General features: G+C 44.1%; 1 protein-coding gene across 2 annotated transcripts in view; it reads right to left on the minus strand.

Annotated features, from left to right (window-relative positions):
- The window catches only part of NCAPG2 (non-SMC condensin II complex subunit G2), a 1874483-nt gene that overhangs the window by 1619771 nt on the left and 227395 nt on the right, over positions 1 to 27317 (minus strand). For both annotated transcript variants that reach the window (XM_044062031.1, XM_044062030.1), the window contains exon 5: positions 26275 to 26432. In XM_044062031.1, the coding sequence (XP_043917966.1) occupies positions 26275 to 26432 (158 nt within the window). The remainder of the gene's footprint in view (positions 1 to 26274; positions 26433 to 27317) is intronic.

A 27317-nucleotide genomic window follows, 5' to 3' on the forward strand; every position in this document is an offset into this window, starting at 1 on the left:
CATTTTCCTGCTGTTTGTTGCAAAAAAAGGAAAAGAAAAAAAAAATTATCCTCGTTTCCCCGTCTTTCCTGACCTAGAGTAGTCCAAATACAGGCTTTGCTGTATTCTGGACGTTCCTGTGTTGCCCATTTCCTTTCTTGCATAAAGGGAGGCTTCTTTGTTCACCAGTGGCAGTGGGGAGCTTAGAGCAGCCTACCTATCCCTGGAGGAGTGTTCCCAGCACAAGAATCTGGTAGTCTATTGGCCATTTTGGGCCAATTTCTAGCTCTTTCAAGTCCCCCCTGTAAAAAAAGTACAGTTTTGTACCTACCATAAATGTAGATGTTCGAAGATCCACATTGCTGCAGTCCTAACACTTGGGTAGTCCGCTGTCCCTCGGTCGGCCCGAATATCAGAGTATAAGGCTGACGTCGGTCAAGGCGCATTTGACTGACATCAGAACGTCAGGGTACAAATGCGCATGACCGACGTCATATCCTCAGTCTTTTCTTGCCCCAGATGTCAGAAGACCCTAAAAAGAAAGGTCAAAACCCATAGACAACAACTACACAACCAACCAACCTAACACCAAAAATATGTACAATATATACAATATATACAATATACACAATATACCTCAGATGGATAACCCAACCCACACAACCACCTCAAACTACAGAGGGAAGGAGGGAGGGTTGGACTGCAGCAATGTGGATCTTCGAACATCTACATTTATGGTAGGTACAAAACTGTACTATGTTCTTCATCTCACATTGCTGCAGTCCTAACACTTGGGTAGAATCCCAAAGCAGAGGTAATGGAGGATGGCTAAACTATAATGAAGCAGGAGCTGCCAAAATGCCCTGCAACACAGCAGTGGCAAAACCAGCCCTGGATTTAGAGTACAATGGAAGGTGGTAATGCCTAGAGAAGGTATGCACTGAACTCCAAGTGGCTGCCTCCAAAATATCCTTGGTTGCCACCCCCCTCCAAAAAGCTGTTGAAGTGGCAGTAGCCCTAGTGGAATGAGGCCTAATCCCAGCTGGAATCTCTTTGCCATGATGGGAATAACAGAAAGCAATGCAAAATCCAATCCACTTAGAAATAGTTTGTTTTGACACGGGCTTGCCCCGAGAGCACAAAGCAAAAGAAACTAATAACTGCTGAGATTGTCTGAACCCTTTAGTTCTGTCCAAATAATATCGCAACTGCCTGTGTACATCTAAAGTGTGCAAAATCTTTTCCCTTTATTTTGGGGATTTGCATAAAAGTAGGCAAATGAATAGTTTGGTTTAAAGCCACACTAGAAACCACTTTAGGCATAAAGGAAGGATTAGTAAAGATACCCTATCCTTATGGAAAATTAAGAAAGGCTCAACTGCCATAAGGGCCTGCAATTCAGAAACCCTTCTTGCAGAGGTAATGGCCAACAAAAAGCAGTCTTCCATGACAAATATTTCAACTCAGCAGTAGCTGCAGGCTCAAAAGGTTGTAGAGTGAGTTTCTCCAACACAAAATTGAGATCCCAAGCAGGAGTAGGAGCCCTTCGTGGGGTCTTATATTCTTTGCCCCTCTAAGAAATTGCTTGAACAAAGGATGAGAAAACAATGGTGGGTCACAGTCGTAGTGAGCTGAAATTGCTGCAGCATGAATCTTAATAGAAGAGAAGGACAAACCTTTGTCTAACAACTCAGTAAGATATTGAAGAGCCACACTTAAATCAGGCTCAGAAACATCCAAATCCTTAGCTGCACTCCAAAACAAAAATCTCTTCCATTTATCTGCATACACTTTCCTTGTACTAGGCCTTCTAGCTTCCAAAATCACATTCAAAACTTGTTGTGGAAGTTGAGATAAAACAGAATATGCCAGGCTGTTAGGTGAAGAGAGTGAAGTTTGACATTGAGCAAATGACTGTCCTCCTGGGACAACAGATGTGGAATCAAAGGCAAAGGCCATGGAGGCTTCCGTACTAGACTTCTCAGTAATGGGTACCAGTGCTGTCGAAGCCAATCTGGAGCTATCAAAATCATCCTTGGCTTGTCCTGGCTGACCTTCAGAAGTACCTTTGGGAGGAGAGGCAGAGGTGGAAAGGCATACACATGAAGATTTTTCCAACTGAAAGAAAGAGCATCCACTTTCCAAGCTGTGGGATGAAACCTCTTTGTGCAAAACTTTGGCAGCTGGTGGTTTAGTGGAGAAGCGAACAGATCTATGTCTGAGTTCCCCAGGACACTGTCAATTTCTGAAATACATGAAGATCCAGTTTCCACTCGTGGGGATCCATGATTTGTCTGCTTAATACATCTGCTAAGGAGTTCTGTGCTCCTGGCAGAAACCTTGCCTGAAGACTTAGTTGTAAACTGAGAGCAGTCTCCCACAAAATCATTGCTTGCCTGCATAGAGGATAAGAATGTGTTCCCCTTGCTTGTTGATGTACCACATGACAGTTGTGTTGTCTGTTAGAATCAACACCTGCCCTGGAAGAAGTAAATCCTTGAAAGCTATTAATGCAAACTGGACTGCTAACATCTCCTTCAAGTTGATATGTAGATGCTGTAGTCTGACAGGCCACTTGTCTTGTATCCACTTTCCGCTTAGATGAGCTCCCAAGCTTTGTCCGAGGCATCTGTCGTTAAAATTTGACTCGCCTCTGGCCGGGTCACAGAGAGTCCCTTGTTTAGGTGACATTCCTGAGCCCACCACAAAAATTCCTTTTGAATGCAAGGTATTATTGGAATGACAGTGTCCAGATCCTGGCAGTGCTGTGTCCATACATTTTGAGATACCATTGCAACTTCCTCATATGCAGTTTGGCATTGGGAAGCACCAGAATACAAGATGCCATGAACCCTAAGGCTTGAAGGACTGTCCTTGCAGTCAGCCCGACTGAAGAGATAGATGATGGAAGTAAAGGGAAAGATTCTTTTGTTTGTCCGGGGTTAGAAAGGCCATCTGGGATGCTGTATTCAGTCTTACACCCAGAAAGCACATGTCTTGAGAGGGTACTAGACTGGACTTTATTTCGTTCACAGAATACCCCAGGCATCTTAGCACTGCTATCACATATTCCAAATGACGAAGAAGCTCATCTCTTCCTTGAGCCAGAATCAGGCAATCGTCCAAATAAGGATAGATTTGTATTCCTTTCAGCCTGAAGAAAGCTATCACTGGAGCCAGAACTTTCGAAATACTCTGGGCAGTAGATAAGCCAAAGGGCAATGCAGAGAACTGATAGTGAGAATTCCCAGTCCGAAAACGCAGATACTTCCTGCAACTTAGCCTGATAGGAACATGAAGGTAAGCCTCCTTGAGATCCAAAGTTACCATCCAGTGATCCTTGCCCAGCAGAGGTAAAAGCTGTTGTAACGTCAACATTTTGAACTTGGGAATGTCCAGATAAGTGTTGAGGATAGATAAATCCAAAATTGGTCTCCACGTGTTCCCCTTTTTAGGTACAAGGAACAGGCGAGAATAAAATCCTAGGCCTCTTTCTGGCATAGGAACCGGCTGTATGGCCCCTATTTGGAGTAACAGAGAAATTTGCTTGTGAGCCTCTATTCTTTGTTGAGGAGGAATGTCTGGCATGCCTTTGAAAGGAGGCAAGGTATGGAAATAAAACCTGTTACCGTGATGTATGATATCCAATACCCATCTGTCTTGGGTAATCAAACTCCAATTTTCTTTGAAAAGTGCCAACCTTCCTCCCAAAGGTGCTGCCAGGCGAGAAGGTTCTGGCAGCTGAAAAGGTAGGTCATTGGGTCTGTTTACGAAAGGACTGACCCCTGCCCTCACCAGACTGTGCAGGAGAACTCCCTGTTCTAGGCCTGAAAGAGCCCTGACCTCTGCCCCTGCCACGCCTAGATCTACCCCTAGACTGGGAATCATAAGAAGGATACGCCCACCCCTTAGTAGGCCAATTTCTACTAAACTTAGGAGGCTGAACCTGCAAAAAATCTTTAACAGTCTGCATAGACTTAGCCTTGTCTTCCATTTTCTTTATAACTGCCTCAACAGGAGAACCAAACAAGACATCAGATTGCAAAGGGGCATCCAAAATCCTAGTTTTAACATGGTCAGATAAATTTTGATCCCTCAGCCAGGCATGCCTGCGAAGAACTGACCCAGTGGCAGCCACCCTAGACGAGGCCTGTACAGCATCAAAACCACATTGCAAAGAATGCTTACCCACCTGTTCAGAAACATGCACTAAATCTTGTAACTCTTTACAATCAATACCTTCCGCCAGAGCATCAACCTTAGATTTCAACTGTGAAAGGAGATAATTTTGATATTTCAACATGTGAAACTGGCAATTCAAAGCTCTCATGGCAAGAGTGGAAGAAGTATAAACTTTCTTTCCCCATCTATCCAAGGCCCTGGCCTCTTTATCTGCAGGAACCGGATTCTTGACAACAGAAGCCTTAACACCCTTAGGCCCCTGGCTAACAGTTTCTGGGTCTGCCCTAGGACTCTTAAAAGATACTTATGAGCTTCAGGCACCCTGTAATACCTATCTGGTTTAACAGGAGCAGGAGGCAAAGAATCAGGATTAAGAGAAGCCTCTGCAAACACATCTTCCACCACATTCAGAACAGGAGGTATAGCCAAAGGCCTATGCTGGGGTAAAACAAAAATTCCCTAAGCCTTTTCCTGGAATCAGAGAAGTCCTGACCTTCCCATTTAAAATGCTCTCTCATGGAGTGAAGGGTCTCTGAAAAGAAAAATCCTCAGGAGGAGAAGCAGAAGGAGTAGAATCATCCACATCAGAATCAGAATAATGAGAATACTCCTGCAAGTCTTCAGCCAAGACTCAGACACATCAAGCCTGCTCATAATCCCCAACACTGGTTCCATCCTAGGCCTCTTATCAGGAGGGGCATAGAGCCTCTAATTAAAGTAATTAAATCTTCTGCCATTTTAAGCATGTGCTTCTTGGGCACAGAACCTGAAGAACTAGGAGTGACACCCACAGAAGCTAAACTAGACCTGCCTCTAGGAGAAGCCTTGAAGCAGAAAGAGAGGGCCTAGACCCAAGGGAGGGAGTACAGTTATCTGAGAAGCCCCTACAGCCTGACCTGCCTCCTGGGAGGCCACATCCTGTAAAATCAAAGTTTCTCCCTGGGACTCCAGACAGGGCTCCGCCGGGACCACCGGTTCCACTGACGCCTAAAGAACCGCGTCCGTTGGACGACTCCTCTAACCTAGGTTTAACTGCCTTGTCCTTGCGCTTCTTTGAGGAAGCCGGGAGCATCCGACGGCATATTGTAATTGCACCGCTTCCCAAAGACCAACCTGGCACAATCTAACCTTCGCTTTATAGTGCGTATTGAACCTAGCACAAAGCGACACCCAACAACGCCGTGCTCAGGTCCCAAACAAGGTATACACAAATTATGGTAATCCCTATGCATCTGTTTCCCACAAGAAATACAGCTATTCACTTTTTCTGACATCCGTAAACCACTGAGGCAAGAAATATTCCAACGGGTACTTAACCAACTCTGACTTCGGTCTGAAACTCCCGAAAAATTTTTCAGAACGGCACTTGCAACACTGCATCGGACCATGCGGCAAAAGACTGAGGATATGACGCCGGTCATGCATTTGTACCCTGACGTTCTGATGTCAGTCAAATGCGCCTTGACCGACGTCAGCCTTATACTCTGATATTCGGGCCGACCGAGGGACAGCGGACTACCCAAGTGTTAGGACTGCAGCAATGTGAGATGAAGAACATCCCACCTTAGCGCGATTTTGCACATAGCGCAGCATCGGGCAACGCCGCTTAATGGGGTTTAAACCATTCTCAGCTCCACAAAGTCTGCTCTTCACTTTTTCCCTTAGAACTGATCTAGTTCTCATAATAAACACCATATTCCTACTCTAAAGTCTGGCACTTGCTCACTAAAAGCAATTATATAAGTCAGCACTAAAAAATTAAAAGCACTACGCCCTCACAAACTCCCCTTGGGTACCTTGTTCCCCATTGGCCCTTTTTTCAATTATAAAGGAATTCCCAATACTATCCTAGCATGTTCAAAGGTCAGTTGTCAATCTCCTCTCCGGTCCAGCTGGTGAATATGGGAATCTTGAGGCAATGTTACAACTGCCTCATGTACACAGACAACCCTTCTCCTCCTCCCAACAAATTCCAACACATGTGAGAGATGCAACCATATAGCCAAACTGGAGGCTAAGCTCTCTCAACTCAGTACTGGCGTAACCAGTCAGGAGGAGAAGGAAACCACACTCACTACAATTCCAGTCTCACGAAGACCTACCACGACAGCAACCCAAACACAAACACAAAAACATACTCGGAGGCTCTAAATAAAAATCTGCCTAAGCAACAGAGACCTCCAAAGCAGACACCCAAGCAACCGCTACCCCAAAACAAAACACGTGCAACACATAGCTCACAAAGTCAGTGTGCCGAACAGTCACAGCCCTTAAGGTTAAACAACACACCTGATACACTTGTAAGAGGTGACTATCGTCAAGCACACTGACGTCCCGCTCACCAGGCTGAACAAGAAGGTCAGGGTGAGCTGCCTGTCGGGCGCTAGGATCCGCCACATAACACAAGCACTCGGGTCACACCAAGGCAAGTACAAATATGACTCAGTCATTGTCCATGCTGGTGTGAATGACCTGAGACGTACCTCCCTGGACTACATGAAAAGAGAAATAGAGGAGCTCTCTGAGCATGTAGCCCAGTCCGGTATGACCCTGACCTTGAGTAGCATCTTACCCTCACCAAGAATGATGCCACAATATGAAGACAAGATGATCAATTTCAATAATTGGCTTAAGTATTGGTGCCATTCAAAGGGGATCCAATGCCTGTCAGCCTGGGATGACATGCTCGACAAATCACAATGCTTCGCTAGGGACGGCTTGCACCTGTCACCCCTGGGCTTTCGGATATTGGCAAAGGCTCTTGCCACCCCCATAGTGCCTTTTTTAGGCAAGGCTCAAAAGACAAACCTACCTCCATAGGTATCACAAGGGATAAGAAACTAAGAGTAATGCTACTCAATGCCAGAAGTCTAAACTTCAAGATGCACGCACTCGAAACTCTCCTTAGCATGGAGAACATAGATATCTGTGCAGTAGCAGAAACCTGGTTGAAGGCTCCCGAGAGCACCCCAGCACTACCAGGTTATACCTCATACCATGTTTTTCGGCCCCAAAACTTGGACCGAACCACAAAAGGAGGGGGAGTATCAATATTCGTCAAAGATACCCACACCCTCCAGGTTGGTGGCACAGCACAAAGCATCAGAGACTATCCATGTGCAACAGTGGGCAAAACTGCCTTCCAGTTTATAGCCTGCTACAGACCACCCTCCCAAACCCAGGAACCCCACTCGGCCTTCCTGAGAACACTGGAAAATATGAAGGTCTCTCCAAACACCATTATATTGGACGACGTCAACTACCCAAACATAGACTGGGAGCATTACTCTAGCTCCAACACCCTAGCCCAAAGGTTCCTAGAATTTATAAACTCAAATGCTATGGAACAACTTGTTACCACTCCCACAAGAGGGGAAAACATACTGGACCAGATCATCACCAACACGGGGACTCTATGCTCCAGACCAGAAGTGTATCCCTCACTGGTAAGATCAGACCATAAACTAATCTCACTAGATATTCACATCCCGACCCCAGCCCCTGCCCAGAAAACCACAGTGAAAAACTTCTCTAAAGCAAATTTCACACTCCTCAAAACCGAGGTGGAATCCTTCAAAGCCCCCGGGCCTGTGGAAATTACAGCCCAGACCGCAGAATCCTTTATAAATGCATTCTATGAACACCTTCAGGAATGCATGGATCATGCAATCCCAAACAAAACCAAGACCCAATCCTCCAAAGGCAGGTGTCCTGTCTGGTGGACCCCAGCCATAAACAAACTATACAATAGAAGGAGGAAGCTACTACATGATGGAGCAAAATCCCAAAAACGGTAGGCATCTCTGATCAGTATTAGCAAAAAACTACGGGCACTCATAAAATCATCTAAGGCCAGCTTCGACAGAAAAATTGCACAGGAAACTAAGGATAATCACAAGGCTTTCTTTAGTTATGTTAGGAACCTGGTTGGGAATTCCCAGATATGCTCAGAATTAGTCCAAAATGACAAAAAATACACCGAACCCACAGACATTGCCAACATCCTAGCTGACAGGTTCAGTGCAAACTTCTCCCCCCCTTCCCCACCAAAAGGGCAAATATCTATCCCAGCAGAGTGCTGCCCCCCTGACATCTCAGATGCTCAGGTAAGAGCCGCCCTCTCCAAACCAAAAACACAGCATCAATGGGACCAGACAGTGTCCCGGGCTGTGTCCTACATGAACTCCAAGAAGAACTAAACCCAAGCATAAAACTACTATTCAATCTCAGCCTTACTACAGGATATGTACCCAAAGAGTGGCGTACAGCAACAGTGGTCCCTCTCCACAAAGGTGGTGCCTCAACGGATCCTGGAAATTATCACCCCATAAGCCTGACTAGCTTGGTCTGCAAAGCTATGGAAAGGATCATCATGGACCTCATAAATAAAGATATTGGGGACCTACAGACACTGGATCCTACCCAGTTCGGCTTTGTTAAGGGCAGATCCTGCCTCTTAAACCTGATCGATTTCTTTGAAACAGTCACCAAGGCCATTGACGAGGGGAAGGTGGTCAACACAGCCTACCTGAACCTCGCAAAAAGCCTTCGATACAATACCCCACTCGGGCATTATAGATCAGCTCACCAGCTTAAATATAAACCCCTATGTCACTAGATGGGTTGCAAACTGGCTCAAGGACAGAACCCACATGGTTAGAATTGCTGGAGCCATGTCAGACTCCAAACCAGTTACAAGTGGCGTCCCACAAGGTTCAGTCCTGGGACTATTATTCGGTATATATTTCTCGGAGGTACAGGCCAACACGGAAGGACTGTGGCTGACCAAGTTCGCAGATGACTGCAAACTAGGCACCATAATCGACTCTCCAGCCGACACAAGCATCCTACAAAAGGGCCTCATAGAAACAGACAACTGGTGCCAGAGCCATTGCCTCAAGCTAAACGCCAAAAAGTGTATAGTCATCCCCTTCGGCAAAAACAAAGTGCCCACAAATTACCACACAGATGGTAATCCATCAAGTACGGAAGAAGTAATTAGGGACCTGGGGACCCAAGTTGATAGCAATCTCTCATTCGACAACCACGTGGCCAAAGTGGTTAGAAAAACATTTTATATAGCCCACCTAATCATGAAGGGATTCACATCTAGATCAGGGGAGGTCATTGTGCCTCTTTACTCATCCCTCAATAGGCCCATAATTGAGTACAATGCCCCTTTTGGGAGGTACCTTACCAGACACCTGCAGCAACTGGAAAGACCCCAAAAGTACCTCACCAAGAGGATCAAAGGGCTCAAACAGATGCCATATGCTGCCCGGTTAAAGAAACTCCAGCTCTAGTCAGTGGCATACCGCCTGCTCAGAGGCGATCTGTGCCTAATGTATAAAGCCATGTCCAACCCGGAATTAATGGACCTGCTGCACCCAAGAAAATCCAAATCCCATCGAGCTACGCGCTCGAGAGACTTGAACCTCAGCACTGAAATGAATAGGACATGCTGGAGGAACAGATTCATAACCTAGAGGCTCCCTTCACTCTGGAATAAAATCCCAGTCCAGGTTAGGCAGAGTCCCTCACTGACTCTCTTCAAGAGGAGTATTGATGAGTGGATGGGAGATCGTAGATTTACTCCGGGTATCACTTCTGTGTCACTGTTAGACAGAGGCAAAGTATACTAACCTTGAAAAAGGGCATAGCAAAATTCATTTAAAATGGGTGGCAAAAGCCAAACACACTCTGGCTAGGCTTGTAAGTGCCCTAGGGCAGATAGCCTAGTATGATAGTAATGGTAATTAGGTCTTCAGCCATTTTGCTTTTTGGGCATAGAGGCCTGAGCACGTGGCTCATGTGTCAGTTTTCTAGCTTTAGAAGTTGCTTTTGTCTTTGATTTTGAAGCTGGCATCGGTTTATATAGAAATGCTGAGGCCTGAAGACACCCTCGGAAGCCGGAGCCTGCTCAGCAGCTCCGGACCCATCCGAGGGAGAGACATCCGCTGGTACAATACTTTGAGAATCTTGTGGCGTGCCGGACTCCACATGGGTCTCGGTAGAGGCCTGCAACTCGAAAGTAGCAGGTATCAGGGGCTGCGAAAGCGCCTCACTGAGTACCGGTGAACCGGCGACTGACTTAGGAGAAGCTTCGTCGTCGGTTTTGGACCTCGACGGTCTCTGTCCTTTTCTTTGCATTTTTTGTGAACTCCGGTAGTCGGATTGCTATCAGACGACATTTCAGGATAGTTAAATCTGTTTCCAAAATATTCTGAAGCAAAGATATACGGACGCTTAATAGTGCGTTGGTTAAATCTAGCACAAAACCAACAGCTAGGCATGTTATGATCAGGGCCTAGGCAAGGAATACAGTACAAATGGAAATCCTTATGAGGTATTTGCTTCCCACAAGTAATACAATTATTAACTTTTACTGACATTGGTAGGGAGAAAGAAAAAGTTTCCCCAACGGGATACTTAGCTTTAGTCAAGACTTCGGTTCTGAAACTTGAATTCGAAAATTTCAGGAGTCGGCCGACCGGCACTTGCGAACTGCTTCTGCTTCGGGGACCGCACGCCAAGACTAAAGAAAATGGCGTCAGCTGCCTGTTTTATACCCCTGATGACCTGACATCATGGGAGAAGCGACAGCAACTGACGCAGGACCAAAGACTTTGGAATTCAGGCCGACTGAGGGCAACCTGCCAGCAGATTACCCAAATGTAATGACTGCAACATTGAAACACGAAGAACATCTTCAATTTTTATCTTTCTCAAATGCCAAAAATCCTACAATATTTCCTTCTGGATTAGTTTTCCATGTCTTCAGTTTGGCAAGCAGTTTGCTATTCTGTAGCAATAGAAATTCAGTGTTCACTACTTCCTCTAAGTTTTCCATCCACATCTCAAATGAAATTTCAATGTTATTTTCTTATCATGTAGTTGTAATGAAGCTTTGAGAATTTCAGTATTTTGACAGAAATGTTATTGTATACATCCATTTTATTTTAAAATTATAGTTGCATGCAAATCGATTCTTGAAGTGAAGTAATAAGTACAGATTATCCTTTCAGAGTGAAAAATCTATGAAAGATTATTTAGAGGAGCTCATCTCTGGAAAGACCCACCAAACAGTGTAATGCAGGAAAGGATACTGCAGAAACTGAAGAATTGATGAAAATATTGTTCTAGGTTCTCAGCAGTACGTGCAAAAAAAAGATTACTTCTGAACTAGTCTAGTGTAAAGCAGCCAAACTTTCCTGTCAAAGACAACTTTACTAGAGCATCTGAATGCAGCTCCTTACTTGGTAGTCTTCTTGGAAGGAATCTTCCAATTCTTCTTTGTTTTACTACTGCAGAAGATGTTTTTTTTTTAAAACAGAAATACAGGTGTGTCAATCACGTTAATGTTGTTAAAGAAATACACTGAAGGGTTTAACCATAACTACTAGGCATGTGTCGCAGGAGACTATTAAGGACCCTAGCCCAATTTTCCCAAAGCACCATTTTGTTGAACAACCTGTGCAGAGTCACAAAACAAGCAAATGTAGGCGAAGGGAATCAAAGCCTGGACTACAGGAAGTGGTAATTTACAGAGTATAAATTTACCTTTTTCAACTAACTGCCAGACATTTGTCTTAAGGCATGATGTCCTAAGCCATTTCAATCTGTGAAGTACTGACTACTTTACTGATCCTGTGCAGCAGTCAGAAAACTGCAAAATTGGCCCCTTTAAGTCAAGACTCTGCACTGAACTAGCTGGAACACTTAACTATGAAGTAAGATCAAAGCTCTACAAACAAAACAGGGGACTTGTAACAAGTCTATTCAAACATGCAGTTTAACATTTTAAAGGTTTTGTTTCACTTTCACAGAATTAACCGTATACACATAATGTGCATAACTTTGGGTTCATAAGTCTGGATGATTCTCGAGAGTAAGCACTTTTGATTAGTGATGATGAGGCACCACTTCATTTTAGTATCCTCTTTGGCAAGCTGGCAGACGTAGCACAGTGGTTGAAGGGGCATTGACCAGACACACTACTTCTTTAGTCCAAAAGAAAATCTCTTTTCTTACATGAACTTTTCAACTAGATAAAGTCAACATCAGCTTACTTTTCAAATACTTCAAGTGTCAACTCAAGAGGCATTTCCTGGAATCTTTCTTTCATATTGCTTGGGATGGAAAACAAGTTTTTAGTTCTACATCAGAAGCAGCTGAAGAATAAGGAGTAAATTCCAAACATTTAACAACTTTTCTCCCAAGTTTTTTTTTTTTAAGTTACATTCCATTTTAAAAGAACAGCTTTAGAAAAGCTCCGACTCGGCCATCTTCAATAGCTTGAGAGCTGTTTACTGGCTCGAGGCTACCCCTTATCCCATGATGCCCAGCGATAGCTACCCAGATCTAGTTTGAAATAGCTAACTCCAGACATAGCAAGAGAACAAACCAGTCCAAAAAACAGGTTGACTTTAAAACAGGTTGACTTTAAAACAGGTTGACTTTAAAACAGGTTGACTTTAAAACAGGTTGACTTTAAAACAGGTTGACTTTAAAACAGGTTGACTTTAAAACAGGTTGACTTTACCTGCCATATTCTCTAAGACAATAGAGGAAAAATAAGAGAACACGCAGCCAGTGAAATAGGAACTCCTCTCGGTCCACTAGGACAGGGGGACGGAGGGTGGGACGCAAGAAAGAAGGCGAGATGAAGACAACTAACATGGAACGTTATGGTAGGTACATAACTTCTTTACGTTAAGTTGTCTATCTCGCCTTAGTTCTTGCTGCTTGGGACAGCGTCCCTAGCACCTAATATCCTGGGTGGCTCAGTGGAACAGACTCTTCAGAACAGTGGAACCAAAGTCAGCTCTACTTCCTGGAGACCATATCCAGCTTGTAATGGGAAATAAAGGTATGAGGGTTTGCCCACGTGGCAGCTGCACAGACAGAATCCATGGGCAACTTAGACTGGAAGGCTACAGAGGTGGCCAAGGTCCTAGTAGAATGACCTTTCGGTTTAATAGGCAATTCTTTGTTCCTTAACTGATAAATGAAAGTAATAGTGTGTGACAACCATCTAGACAAGGTTACCTTGGAAACTGGGAGACCTTGTTTGCCTAAGGCATAAGAAAGGAATAATTGGTCCGACATCTTATTTCTTTAGTTCTGTGCAGGTAAAAACGCAATTGTCTATGAACGTCCAGTTGGCGTAGTTTGTACTCTGCCTTGTTGGTATGATTAGGGAAAAAAACAGGAAGTGAGCAGACTTTAGGAAGAAACGAAGGATTAGTCCTCAGAGCAACCTGTCCTTATGAAAAACCAAGTAGGGAGGACAAACACATAGTGCCTGAAGTTCGGAGATGTGTCTGGCTGAAGTAATAGCTACCAGAAAGTGTGTCTTCCAAGATAGAAACTTGATGGAGCAGGATGCTGCTGGTTCAAAAGGGGGGGGCAGAATTAAGGAAGTTAGGAATAAATTAAGGTCCCAAGGAGGAGGGGGATCTCTCACTGGAGGCCTAAGAAGAGTTGTCCCTCTCAAAAAAGCTTTACAGAGCTTATGAGGCATAATGTTAGAATTTGACAAACCAACATGAAAGTTGGAAATGGACGCTAATTGTACCCTGATCGTAGCGGAAGCGGACCTGGAGTGAAACAGTTGTGCTAGGAATTCCAGAATTTCATGGACTGGGGCTGAAAAAGAATGCACATTCCTAGCCTCTGCCCAACAAGAAAAACGTTTCCATTTGCTAGCATAAGTTTTTCTCATTGTAGACTTGTGAGAGGAGACTATAACCTCACGTACTGCTGGAGAAATGCTTGGAAGCCTGGCTAAGGTTGGAAGTGGAGCAACCAAGCTGAGAACTGGAGAGTTTGGAGGGATTGATGCAACCCGCCTGATTGATGAATCAGGAAATCTGGAATTAGGTCCAGAGTCCAGCGTTGATCGAGAAGGTAATGGTGCAGGTACGGGAACCATATCTGTCAAGGCCAGTAGCGAGCAAGGAGGATCATTTTGCAACCCAACGATTTTGCTTTCTGTTTGAGTTTCATTATCAGGGGAAACGGAGGAAAAGCATAAAGAAGTCCCTGAGGCCAATCGTGGACTACAGCGTCTCTGGGTATGTGACCTGGAAGCAGAAGAAGGGAGAAGTAGTTGCTGCATTTGCTGTTGAATGGGGTGGCAAATAGATCGCAGCAAGGCTGTCCCCATTTGTGGTAAATAAGATCTGCAACTTCCTGATTCAGAGACCACTCGTGAGGCATGAGGATAGCACTGACATGTTGTCTGTTTGAATTGCAATGGTCCCGGAAGGAAGAGAATTTTGAAGGGCTTGCAACGCCAGGAGCACGGCTCTCATTTCCAGGACATTTATGTGGAGATGGTACTCGTGAGGTTGCCAAGTGCCTTGGACCGTCCTGCCCAGATAATGCCCCCACCCTATCAGGGAGGTGTCTGTCGTCACTGTGGCTACCGGAGGGGGTTGAATGAAAGGTCTGCCCTGAGTAATTAGTGGGGAGACCATCCACCAAGAAAGATGCATTTTGCATTCATCCATGATCAGGATCATGTGAGTCATGGGTAGCTCTAGGAAAGACCACTGCGTGAAGAGAAGCCACTGAAGAATTCTCATATGAGAGCGCGCTAATAGGGATTAGAAAAATGGCTGCTGCCATGAAACCCAGAGTTTGAAGGACGTACCTGACTTGGATCCTTTTGCTCTGCATCAGAATCTGTAATTGCTGACAAATTGCGGACACCCTTTCTAGTGGTAACCTTGCAAACAAATCCCCTGTGTCTAAGTCTGCTCCTATGTAAGTGACAGACTGACAGAGCAACAAGGCAAATTTTTCGAAATTTATTGTAATGCCTAGCTGAGAGCAGATTGTTATTGTGTAGTCCCACACTTGCAGGAGTTGATGCCTGGTGGTAGCAGTGAGGAGCCAGTCGTCTAGATATGGAAACACCTGGAATCCTTGACGTCTCAGGTGAGCCGTGACCACTGCCATACATTTGGTGAACACCCTGGAGGCTGTGGTGAGACCAAAGGGCAGAGCTCTGAACTGACAATGAGTGGCCCCCAGCTGGAAGCAAAGATATCTCCTGGAGCGCCTGTCCATCTTGATATGGTAGTACACGTCCTGAAGATCTATAGAGCACATCCAATTGTCCTGACCCAAAAAGGGTAGAATGGACTATAGCATGATCATCCGAAACTTTGTACTTTGTACAGACCTGTTTAGTCTGCTGAGATCCAGAATCTGTTTCCAGTCTCCTGTCTTTTTTGGTACTAAAAAGAACCTTGAGTAAATTCCGGATCCGTGCTGGTCTGCAGGAACTTCCTAGATGGCTCTTTTTTCTAGCAGTTTTGAAACTTCTATTACTGCTTGCTCTTTCAAATTGGGTGGAGCATCTGGAAGGGTCTTCCTTGACTGTACGGGGGGGGTTGATGGAAGGGAATTTTGTAACCTCTGGATATAATGGACCGTACCCATTTGTCTCGTGTTAAATTTTGCTAGGCTTTTGGGTACAGTGAAAGTCTTCCCCCTGACTGCCTCCAGAGGTGAGCAGCCGGGTAACCCTTCAGGGATGCTAAAAGGGCTTATCAGAGAAAGATTCTCTGTTGCCCTGGTTCTGCGGACCCCCTCTGCCAAGAGAGCGGCGTCTATTATTGTCATTCCCCCTCTGCCTCTGGAAGAAAAATCACTACGTGTGTCAGGCAAGGCTCCTCAGATTTACGGAACCAAATCTTCCCACTCTTCTGACCCTTGGGGTAAGGTCTAGAGGGAGTGGAAAAATGGACTCCCATAGCAGAGAGAGTCTTGCCTTCTTGCTCATACCTAGTCAAAGGGTCTTTCACCTGTGGTCCAAAAAGAAAGGAACCATCAAAGGGAGTGTTGGTGAAGGACGCTCAAAAGGGTTCCGCAAAGTTACACAGCCACATCCACGGATGCCTCCTAAGGGCCACACCCGTACCCGCGACTCTACTCGCCCCATTGGCTGCATAGGAAATGAGCCTCATGGAGGAGTTAAAAGAAAGAATTAAGCGTCGCTAGCTGGGAAGCTACTTTGGCTTGTGCTCCCTCAGCTGTTGGATCTTGAAGGGTATCTCCGAGCTCTTTAAGGAGATCCCTTTGAAGTCAGGTAAAGGTAGTTCAGTGACCTCATATAGAGAAGGTCTCTGAAGCGAACATTCGCTTCCCGTATCTGTCCATTGTCCTAGACTCCTTGTTAGGGGGATGGACAGACTAAGAGGTCTCCGCTAACTCTTTTTTGATGGCTGCTGCTACCACCATGGCATCAACAGGAACACCTTTCGAAAGGAATTGCTTATCCTGGGGTGCTGTAATGAAATTTACCAGGTCTCCTCGAAGTTGGTTCCACTGTATCCGGAGATGACCAAGCCTTTCGAGCCACCACTGTCATAAGTGGATCGAAAGGCAGAGAAACCCAAGAGGTGGAAGTTCGGGAACCGAAAGCATCCAGAAATACAGACTCATCCTCGGTGGGGCTAGGGGATTCCAGTTCACCCTCTGCTTAAGCATTTCTAGGATGTCCAAGAAGAAAACATCTTCAGAGGGGGATCTCGGGGACACTTCCGAATTATCTAAGTCTGTATCAGTAGTAACAGACTCGGGGGAGTCAATGTGCTTCCTCTTGCACTTTTTCTTCCGAGGGGCTACTCTGAGTGATCAAGAGAGGCCTCAGAAGAGAAGGAAACACCCAATGGGGTGTCCTGGAGAATCGGTTCCCTACGCTTAGGGTCTGGAGGAGAACAGAGGTTGTCACGGGCACTACAGAGGACGGAGCCGGTGGGGCTGAAAGTGGAGCCGATTCTGAGGACAGCACACTCCGCATGACATCAAAGGCTTCCCTGCCATGATGCAGAGAAAGCTCCGGTTCCGATGAAATAGGAATCTTTCTCCGCACCAAGGGGGACGGCTCCGAGGCCGATGTTGGAGCCGAGCACACCTGTGCCGAAGCTCCGAGAGGGAGAACGGGGTCGACAAGGGTCCGATGCCACTTACCCCCTCGGAGTCGACAAGGGAGCCACGCCCAGATCCCTCGATGGAAGGTACCACAGAGGGAATCGGAGCAGATGTCGGAACCGAAGGAGATAGAGTTATCGAAGCCGACGTTTCCACGAACCCCAATGAACTCCGGCTCCGAACTCATTGGAGTCGGAGGAGGAACATCAAGAGAAGTGGACAAAGCAGATACCTGTTGAGGAGGGCTAGACAACAATTTAGCTAGTGCCTGTGACTTTAGCTACCTACTGACTACTCTCTCCACATCATGATCCGACAGCCTAGAGGATCGAGAGGAGTGAGAGGATCGGTGACTATGCTCGCTCTGAAGTAAAGGAGACCAAGGAGCTGAATGAACAGACTCTAAGGAAGGGGACCTCAGCCTCTTGTGGCTCCTAGACGGCTCCGAAGCCTCTGATGGAGCCGATGGGGAGATTGTCTTGTCGGTGCCAGCCGGAACTGACGTAGAAGGTAAATCCTGTACCGAAGTCTGCTCCGAAATTGGAACAGACGGCTTAGGGGATTTAGGGGATTTCAGTGGCTGTGAACTCTTGGCCGGTGAATCCTGGGGTTTTAACAGACCCCTGATAATCAACTTATTCTTACGCTACTGCAGGACTCTTGAACCAATGGCATGGCAAACAGAACAAGAGTCCTGCAGGTGCACAGCGCCTAAACAATACACGCAAGAAGTGTGCCCATCTGTCAGAGACATTTTCTGACAGCATGAGTCACGCTTATTAAACCCAGAAACCTTAGTTTCCTTGGACATACTGTACTGGAGAAAGGAAACCAACAATAAAAAGAGCAATTTTCAGTTCTACAAGAACTAAAAACACACCTACTGAAAAGATTTTTTTTTTTTTAAGAAGGTAATAGGAAAGCCTCTAATTTAAATGGCTAGCCTATAAGAAAAAGCAGTAGGAAAGCCTCCAAGTTAAACGGATAACCAGGGGGAGGGGTAGGGGAGAACTCTCCAAGTTAAATGAGTTCTACAAAAGGAGGGCTAGTATAGAATAAACAATTATCTACCACAGTAAAAACACTATCGCTAATAATAAGATATTAGAAGAGTTAAATTCTAGTAAGAATTTACACAAAAAATTCTATACAAGCCTGAGCCAGAAAAACGACACCTCGCAGCTGAAGTGGCAAATGAGATCTGGGTAGCTATTGCTAGGCATCATGGGATAAAGGGTAGCCTCGAGCCAGTAAACAGCTCTCAAGCTATTGAAGATGGCCGAGTCGAAGCAGAGGATCGGCTCCGATCCCAACCAGCAAGAATGAAGGCGAGATAGACAACTTAACATGCAATCTTCCCTAAAGGAGAAATCTCAACATTTTAACTTGTATCAAACAATTCCACAGTCAAAAATCAAATGACCCACATGTCAAAAACTGGACAAAGGAAAAGCCTATTAGCAGAGACTAGCACTAAGAAATGTCTTTTTCTTCAAAGCAGAAAAATTAAATGGTTTAGGGTGTGATATAACCTGTAGTCTTAATGCTAACAACTGCAGTGAAAAAATACCTCTGATGTAACATACTTTAAACGAGTGACTGATTAATTTGGTTCTGAATGACCTGTAATACCCATAAGGCATCCTTTCATCCATTACTCAACAGTCTCAGAATAGCAAAATCTGCAAGAGACCAATAAAGGTAACAATTACAGTAGTTGGCCTCACAAACATTGCATGGAGAAAAAATAAATAAATAAAGACTAGTAACTAAAGGCAAAGAATAATGATGCAGCAATGACAGCAGCAATACTCTCTGAAATAGGGTATTAGGCTTACCCATTCATCTACTGAAAAATATGCATGAACAACACTGGGACTGGTAGTACTATATTAGGACAACATGCAAAGAATGAAGAATAGCCTCCATAAGGATGTGTAAAGAGTAAATCTAGAATACAAATACTACAGTGGTCTGTGATAAGATCAGATACTTGTCTTTCGGCTTTTCCTGGTTAGGGGGACGCCACAGCGGAACTCCAGTCCGCTAATGATTGGCAGTGGATATTTACAGTGCCAAGTTGCCAGCCTGACTGCCAACCTTCAATGAAGGCGCACCCATTCACGCACGCACCTACCTGCATGTCTTTAATGTCACTCGACTGCGGGGAGGACATGCAGACTCCATACAGAAGGCGCTCCAGCAGAGAATCGAACTGGAGAACCTCTTGCTGTGAGACGAAAATGCTAATCACTGCACCACTGTGTATACTACCAACATAAAAAAACACTATATTGTAATCCAATGGTGCAGTGAAGAAAGACAAAGGAAAGGGTCATCAAAAAAAGTACAGTTTTGTACCTACCATAAATGTAGATGTTCGAAGATCCACATTGCTGCAGTCCTTACTTATGGGTAGTCCGCTGTCCTCGGTCGGCCCGAATACCAAAGTATTAGGCTGACGTCAGTCATGGGCGCACAGCCCTGACATCAGAGCGTCAGGGTATAAAACCGCATGACCGACGTCATATCCTCAGTCTTTTCTTGCCCCAGATGTCAGAAGGCCCTAAAGCAAAGGCCACAGCCAAAAAACAGAGTAACTTCCCAAAAGATATGCCCAACTACAGCCATCACCCAAACCATATAACCATGCTAAGCTACAGAGAGGCAGGAAGGAGGATTGACTGCAGCAATGTGGATCTTGAACATCTACATTTATGGTAGGTACAAAACTGTACTATGTTCTTCATCTCACATTGCTGCAGTCCTTACTTATGGGTAGAATCCCAAAGCAACGGAAAGGGAGGTTGGAAAAATCATAAAGCATTAGGGGCTGCTAAAATGCCCTGTAAAATTGCAGTGGCAAATCCAGCCCTAGACTTAGAATAAAGAGGAAAGTGGTAATGTTTAGAAAAGTATGTACTGAACTCCAAGTGGCTGCTTCCAAAATATCCTTTGTAGCTACCCCCCTTAGAAAGGCAGTAGAAGTTGCAGTAGCTCTAGTGGAATGAGGTCTGATCCCAGTCGGAATCTCCTTACCATGATGGGAATAACAAAAAGAAATACAAAACCCAATCCATTTAGAAATAGTTTGTTTTGAAACAGGTTTACCCTGTGAACCCAAAGCAAAAGAAACAAACAACTGCTGAGACTGTCTGAACTCCTTGGTTCTGCTCAAATAATAACGCAACTGCCTGTGAATATCCAAAGTATGCAAAATCTTCTCCCTTTATTTTGAGGATTTGCATAAAAGTAGGCAAATGAATAGTTTGGTTTAAGGCCACACTAGAAACCACTTTAGGCATAAAGGAAGGATTAGTACGCAAAGATACCCTATCCTTATGAAAAATCAAGAAAGGCTCCACTGCCATAAGGGCCTGTAATTCAGAAACCCTTCTTGCAGAAGTAATGGCCAACAAAAGGCAGTTTTCCATGACAAATACTTTAACTCGGCGTAGCTGCAGGCTCAAAAGGTTGTAGAGTAAGCTTTTCCAACACAAAATTGAGATCCCAAGCAGGAGTAGGAGCTCTACGTGGGGGTCTTATGTTCTTTGCCCCTCTGAGAAACTGCTTAAACAAAGGATGAGAGAATAAAGGAGGGTCACAGTCATAATTAGCAGAAATGGCTGCAGCATGAACCTTTATGGAGGAGAAGGACAAACCTTTGTCTAATAACTCAGTAAGATATTGTAAGGAAGCACTCAAATAAGGCTTGGAAACATCAAAGTCCTTCCTTTGCTCCAAAAAAAATCTCCTCCATTTATCAGCATAAACTTTCCTTGTACTAGGCCTCCTGGCCTCCAAAATAACATTCAAAACTTGTTGTGGAAGCTGAGAACCTCCAGAATCTAAAACAGAATATGCCAGGCTGTTAGATGCAGAGACTGAATTCTGACATTGAGAAAGTGATTGCCCTCCTGAGACAAAAAGGTGTGGAATCAAAGGCAGAGGCCATGGAGGCTCTCGGACCAAACTCCTCAGAAGTGGGTACCAGTGTTGTCGAGGCCAATCCGGTGCTATCAGGATCATGGATGGCTTGTCTTGTCTGGCCTTCAAGAGAACCTTGGGCAGAAGAGGTAGAGGTGGAAAGGCATATACATGAAGATTGTCCCAACTGAATGACAGAGCGTCCACCTTCCAAGCTGTGGGATGAAACCTTTGTGCAAAACTTTGGCAACTGGTAATTTAGTGGAGAAGCGAACAGATCTATGTCTGGAGTTCCCCATGACACTGTCAACTTTTGAAATACCTGAGGATCCAATTTCCACTCGTGAGGATCCACTATTTGTCTGCTCAATACATCTGCTAAGGAGTTCTGTGCTCCTGGTAGAAATCTTGCCTGAAGATTGAGATTGTAACTGAGAGCTGTCTCCCACAAAATCATCGCTTGTCTGCAAAGAGGGTACAAATGAGTTACCCCCTGCTTGTTGATGTACCACATGACAGTTGTGTTGTCTGTTAGAATCAACACCTGCCCTGGGTGAAGTAAATCCTTGAAAGCCATTAATGCAAATTGTACTGCTAACATCTCCTTCAAGTTGATATGCAAATGTTGAAGTCTGGCAGGCCACGTGTCTTGCACCCATTTCCCATTGAGGTGTGCTCCCCAAGCCTTGTCCGAGGCATCCGTCGTTAGAATCTGACTCGCCTCTGGTCGGGTCACAGAGAGTCCCTTGTTTAGGTGACATTCCTGAGCCCACCACAAAAATTCCTTCTGAATGCAAGGTATCATTTGAATGACAGTGTCTAGATCCTGGCAGTGTTGTGTCCATAGATTTTGAGATACCATTGAAGCTTCCTCATATGCAATTTGGCATTGGGAAGCACCAGAATACAAGATGCCATGAACCCCAAGGCTTGAAGGACTGTCCTTGCAGTCAGCCTGGACTGTAGAGACATTTGATGGAAATAAAGTGAAAGACTTTTCTGTTTGTCCGGGGTCAAAAGGCCATCTGGGAAGCTGTATTCAGTCTCACACCCAGAAAGCACATGTCCTGAGAGGGTACTAGACTGGACTTTGTTTCGTTCACAGAATACCCTAGGCATCTTAACACTACCATCACATACCGTAGATGCTGAAGAAGCTTGTCCTTGTCTTGTGCAATAATCAGGCAATCGTCCAAATAAGGATAAATTTGTATTCCTTCCATCCTGAAAAAGGCTATCACTGGAGCCAGAACCTCTGTGAACACTCTGGCGCAGTAGATAAGCCAAAGGGCAATGCAGAGAACTGATAATGTAAATTTCCAGCTCGAAAACGCAGGTACTTCCTGCAACTGGGCCTGATAGGAACATGAAGATAAGCCTCTTTTAGATCCAGAGTTACCATCCAGTGATCTTTTCCCAGCAGAGGCAAAAGCTGTTGTAATGTCAACATTTTGAACTTTGGAATGTCCAAATAAGTGTTGAGGAGAGATAAATCCAAAATCGGTCTCCACGTGTTCCCTTTCTTTGGTACTAGAAACAGGCGGAATAAAACCCTAGACCCACTTCTGAAGGAGGTACTGGCTGTATGGCTCCCATGTGAAGAAGTAATGAAATCTGTTTGTGAGCCTCCATCCTTTGCCGAGGAGGAATGTCTGGCATACCTTTGAAAGGAGGCAATGTATGGAAATAAAACTTGTAACCTTTGTTTATAATGTCCAACACCCATTTGTCTTGGGTGACTAAAACCAATTTTGCTTGAAGAGAGCTAGCTTTCCTCCCAAAGGAGCTGCCAGGCAAGAAGAATCTGGCAGCTGAAAATGCAGGTCATTGGGCCTGTTTACGAAAGGACTGGCCCCTACCCTCACCAGCAGATTGAGCAGGCGAACTCCAGGTTCTAGGCCTAAAGGTACTCTGAGCTCTGCCCCTACCACGCCTAGATCTACCCCTAGACTGGGAATCAGAATAAGGGTACGTCCACCCCTTAGCAGGCCAATTTCTACTAAACTTAGGAGGTTGAACCTGCAAAAAATCTTTAACAGTCTGCATAGACTTAGCCTGGAGGACCAAACAACACTTCGGACTGTAAAGGGGCATCCAGAATTCTAGACTTAACATGTTCAGATAAATTCTGATCCTTAAGCCAGGCATGCCTACGGAGAACTGAACCAGTGGCAGCCACTCTAGAAGAAGCCTGCAAAGCATCAAAGCCACACTGCAAAGAATGTTTCCCCACCTGTTCAGAAACATGCACCAAATCTTGCAATTCTTTACACTCTATGCCCTCCGCCAAAGCATCCACTTTAGATTTTAGCTGAGAAAGGAGGAAATTCTGATATTTCAACATATGAAACTGGCAATTTAAAGCCCTCATTGCCAAAGTAGAAGAGGTGTACACCTTCTTACCCCATCTGTCCAAAGCTCTAGCTTCCTTATCTAAAGGAACCGGATTCTTTACAACAGAAGCCCTAACACCCTTAGGCCCCTGACTAATAGTTTCTGGGTCCACCCTAGGACTCTTATATAGGTATTTATGAGCCTCAGGTACCCTATAATACCTGTCCGGTTTAACTGGTGCAGGAGGCACAGAATCTGGATTAAATGAGGCCTCCGAAAAAACATCCTGAACAACATCCAAAACAGGAGGAATAGCCAAGGGTCTGTGCTGTGGTAAAACAAGAACTCTCTAAGCCTCTTTCTGGAATCTGAGTAATCCTGTCCTTCCCACTTAAAATGTTCCCTCAGAGTGTAAGGTTTCTGAAAATGAAAAATCCTCTGGAGGGGAAGCAGGAGGAGTAGAATCCTCTGCATCGGAATCCGAATAAGGAGGAAAATCTTGAATATCCTCAGCAGAAGACTCAGAATCATCTGAGGCCTGCTCCAAAATTTCCACCTCTGGCTCTACCCTGGGCCTCTTATCAGGAGGGGGCATGGAACCTCTAATTAAAGAAATCAAGTCTTCTGCCATTTTAAGCATATGCTTCTTAGGTACAGACCCTGAAGAACCAGAACTAACTCCAGAAGAAGGCAAAACAGTCCTGCCCTTAGAAAGAGCCCTAGAAACAGTAGCAGAAGGCCTAACCCCTTAGGCAAAGAAGGGGAATAGTAACCTGAGAGGCCCCTTCAGCCTGACCTGACTCCTGTGATGCCACATCCTGTAAAATCAAGGTTTCCCCTGAGACTCAACAGAAACTTCAGCCGGATCCACCTGTTCCATTGCAGTCTCTAAAGGACCGCGTCCAAAATGGACGAATCATCCTGTCTAGGCTTTACAGATTTGTCTTTACGCTTCTTCAAAGCAGAAGGTTTAGGATGTGATATAACCGGTAGTATTAATGCTAACAACTGCAGTGAAAAACTAACCTAGCGCAATCTAGCCTTCTCTTAATAGTGCTGATTAATTAAACCTAGCACAAAACCGACACCCATCCATTACTCAACAGTCTCAGTAGCAAATCTGCAAGATACCAATAAAGGTAACAATTACAGTATCTGCTTCCCACATTGGAGAAATACAATTATTCACTTTTAACTGAAGGCAAAGAATAATGAGGCAGCAAAAACAAAATGCTCTCTGAAATAGGGTACTTACCCAACTGAAAACAACATGCAAAGAATGAAGAATAGCCTCCATAACGAGTAAAGCGAAAAATACTACAGAAAGATCAGATACTTGTCTTCGGCTTTTCCTGCATCGGACCAGTCCGCAAATGATTGGCAGTGGATATTTACAGTGCCAAGTTGCCTTACCCTGACGCCAACCTTCAATGAAGGCGCACCCATTCACGACGCCAGCCTAATGCATGTCTTTGGTATTCGAGCGAGGACAGCGGACTACCCATAAGTAAGGACTGCAGCAGCCGTCGAACTGGAGAACTCTTGCTGTGAGACGAAAATGCTAATGTGAGATGAAGAACATCATCAGTTAAACTGTCAGGAAGCAAGTGAGATTACAAATGAAGCCTAAAAAAACTTACAGCCACCCTAACTAATACTATCACTTCAGCCCCAGAATATCAACATCCAAGGAAGTAGACTGTTGCTCAAGCCCTGTAATAGCATGTGAAAGACATCCACGAAGTACAGCCAACCACCACCTCTTTCAACCCTTAAAAAAGAGAGACACGTGAAGTGACAGACAAATAAAACAGGAGTATTCAAGCATCAAATTAGTTACCAGCAGGAAAAAATAAATCTTTGTACAATGGACAGCCCTAACACACAGACCAGACTCATTTCATAAGCAGATCCTACCTTGGGACTAAATGCACACTCATTATTTGTACCTGCCTTTCCTGTGCAGTATTATCTTCCAGAGGGATCAGAAGATATTTACCATGTCACAAGCAGAACATTCTTTAACGTACAATTTACTACAGAATATTTTTACTGAGTATTTTTACCGAGAACCACATTTAAGTATATTCTCATAGCAGAGTCTCAAGAATGTGACAAAGCAAAATGGAAAGCAAACTATGTAACATCTTCCAAGCAAAAGAGAAAAAGCCAAAGATCATCTCTAATGGCAAACAAACTCAGGGGTAAGGACAATTTCTATTGAAGTTGATATTTCTGATTTACACAAGGTAATGCAAACAAGGGCTAATCAAAGGAATATCTTAAGGAGTCATCAGTAAACAGGCATGGGGAGACTGCCCAACATAACTCAGCCCTAAGCACACAAACAAGCTGCAGGCCAAAGAAGCAAGATTCATAACAGATAATCCACCCAAGTAGTAAGCCTTATTAGGTTTAAATCTGGTGGCTGTTAAAAAAAAAAAAAAAAAAAAAAAGAAACAATTACTAGAAAATGGAAATAAAAGTCTAAACCAACCACACTTGAGGTAGTCAATAATGAAACAAAGATAAAAGTGCAGGAAATGCTATCTTTAGAAAAGGACTGAAGTAAATTACAAACAAAATGTGGGAACAATACATGCAAAAAAATTATTTGGAGGAGGAATGAGGTTTAAGAGAAAGCAGGAACTGAATAATTTATGTAATGTTGGTTTGATTATATTCTGCTGAACAATATACGATGCACAATGCTCAGAAATGTGACATTTTTTTTAATATGTTTTGAATAGTTAGGCCACCACCCCCTTGCAAAAACAAGTCAGCAGGCTCAATGTTCTAATACATTACTATCATAACACAGCAAAAAATATTTTAAAGCAGTTTTAACAACACAGAATGACAACCTATAGCATTACTTTTACACTGTTGAAAACAAAAAAGAGTTACCGTATTTTTGTCTGAAAGACTTTTCTTCATTAGAATAGCAAATGCTGACTTTCCAAGTTCTTCTTTCCCCTCCAGTCCTTTATCCCACCATGTTTCACATAACCGTAAAATAGCAGCTGGCAGAACTGCCTCAGATTTTGGGAGTGCATGTAAAACACCTGAAAAGAAAAATTATAAAATTAAAAAGTGTGTATATTATCTACATATTGCAATAAATTAAACAGTAATACCGTCACCAACAGTTTTATTCCTTAAACATGAGAATTTTGTGAATACTGCTATATTAACTTCATAGCATCCCAACAACTTAAATTTTTTTAAATACAACCAGAAATGTAAATTCATAAAATTCATCATACAAATAATAAGCAGTTGCAAAATAAGATTGCTCAGCAATTAAGTCTCTTAAATTTCTGTGCCTTACGGAGAAGTTAATTTTTCTTAAAAATGCACAAAACTGACAACTTGATCCATGTCTCGAATATCCGTTTTCCCTATAATGTATAGGATTCGTTTGTGATTTCCTACAGCATATAAAAAAAACAAGTTGATCATGGCTAATATGTTAAAAAGAGCACTGGTAACTATCAGCTTTCAGGCAGACCAGACAAGAGTTTTCTTCCAAAGATGTTAGGCAACAAACTAACATAAGACTAAAACTTATTTATATACTGCACTTTTATCCCTCAAGCAAAGTCTGAGGCATCTGAGATGACGGACTACTTTGGAGCAGGAGGGGAGAGAAAGAGATCCAGGAATATTTGATGTCTCAATCAAGTTATTTCTCTTCTCAGAAATCCCAGACCTAGAGTCTGAAAAGATAATAGGTGCTGGTGCTGGGACCAGTGACTTTAGATACCATTGCGTAGAGTCTTATCAGAGCTATCATGTAAATTACAGATGTCATGAGACCCAAAATTCTGAGTTATTTCCTTCACAGTGACCAAAGTCTGAGTGGAAAACCCCTGGAATGGTTTTAAATACAGATCTATTTTTTCCTGTGGAAGAAAAGCTCTTTGTAACAAGTTACCTGGCACACACAC

The sequence above is a fragment of the Protopterus annectens genome, chromosome 2.part1, assembly GCF_019279795.1.
Source record: "Protopterus annectens isolate FY-2018-M chromosome 2.part1, PAN1.0, whole genome shotgun sequence".
Taxonomy (NCBI): domain Eukaryota; kingdom Metazoa; phylum Chordata; order Ceratodontiformes; family Protopteridae; genus Protopterus; species Protopterus annectens.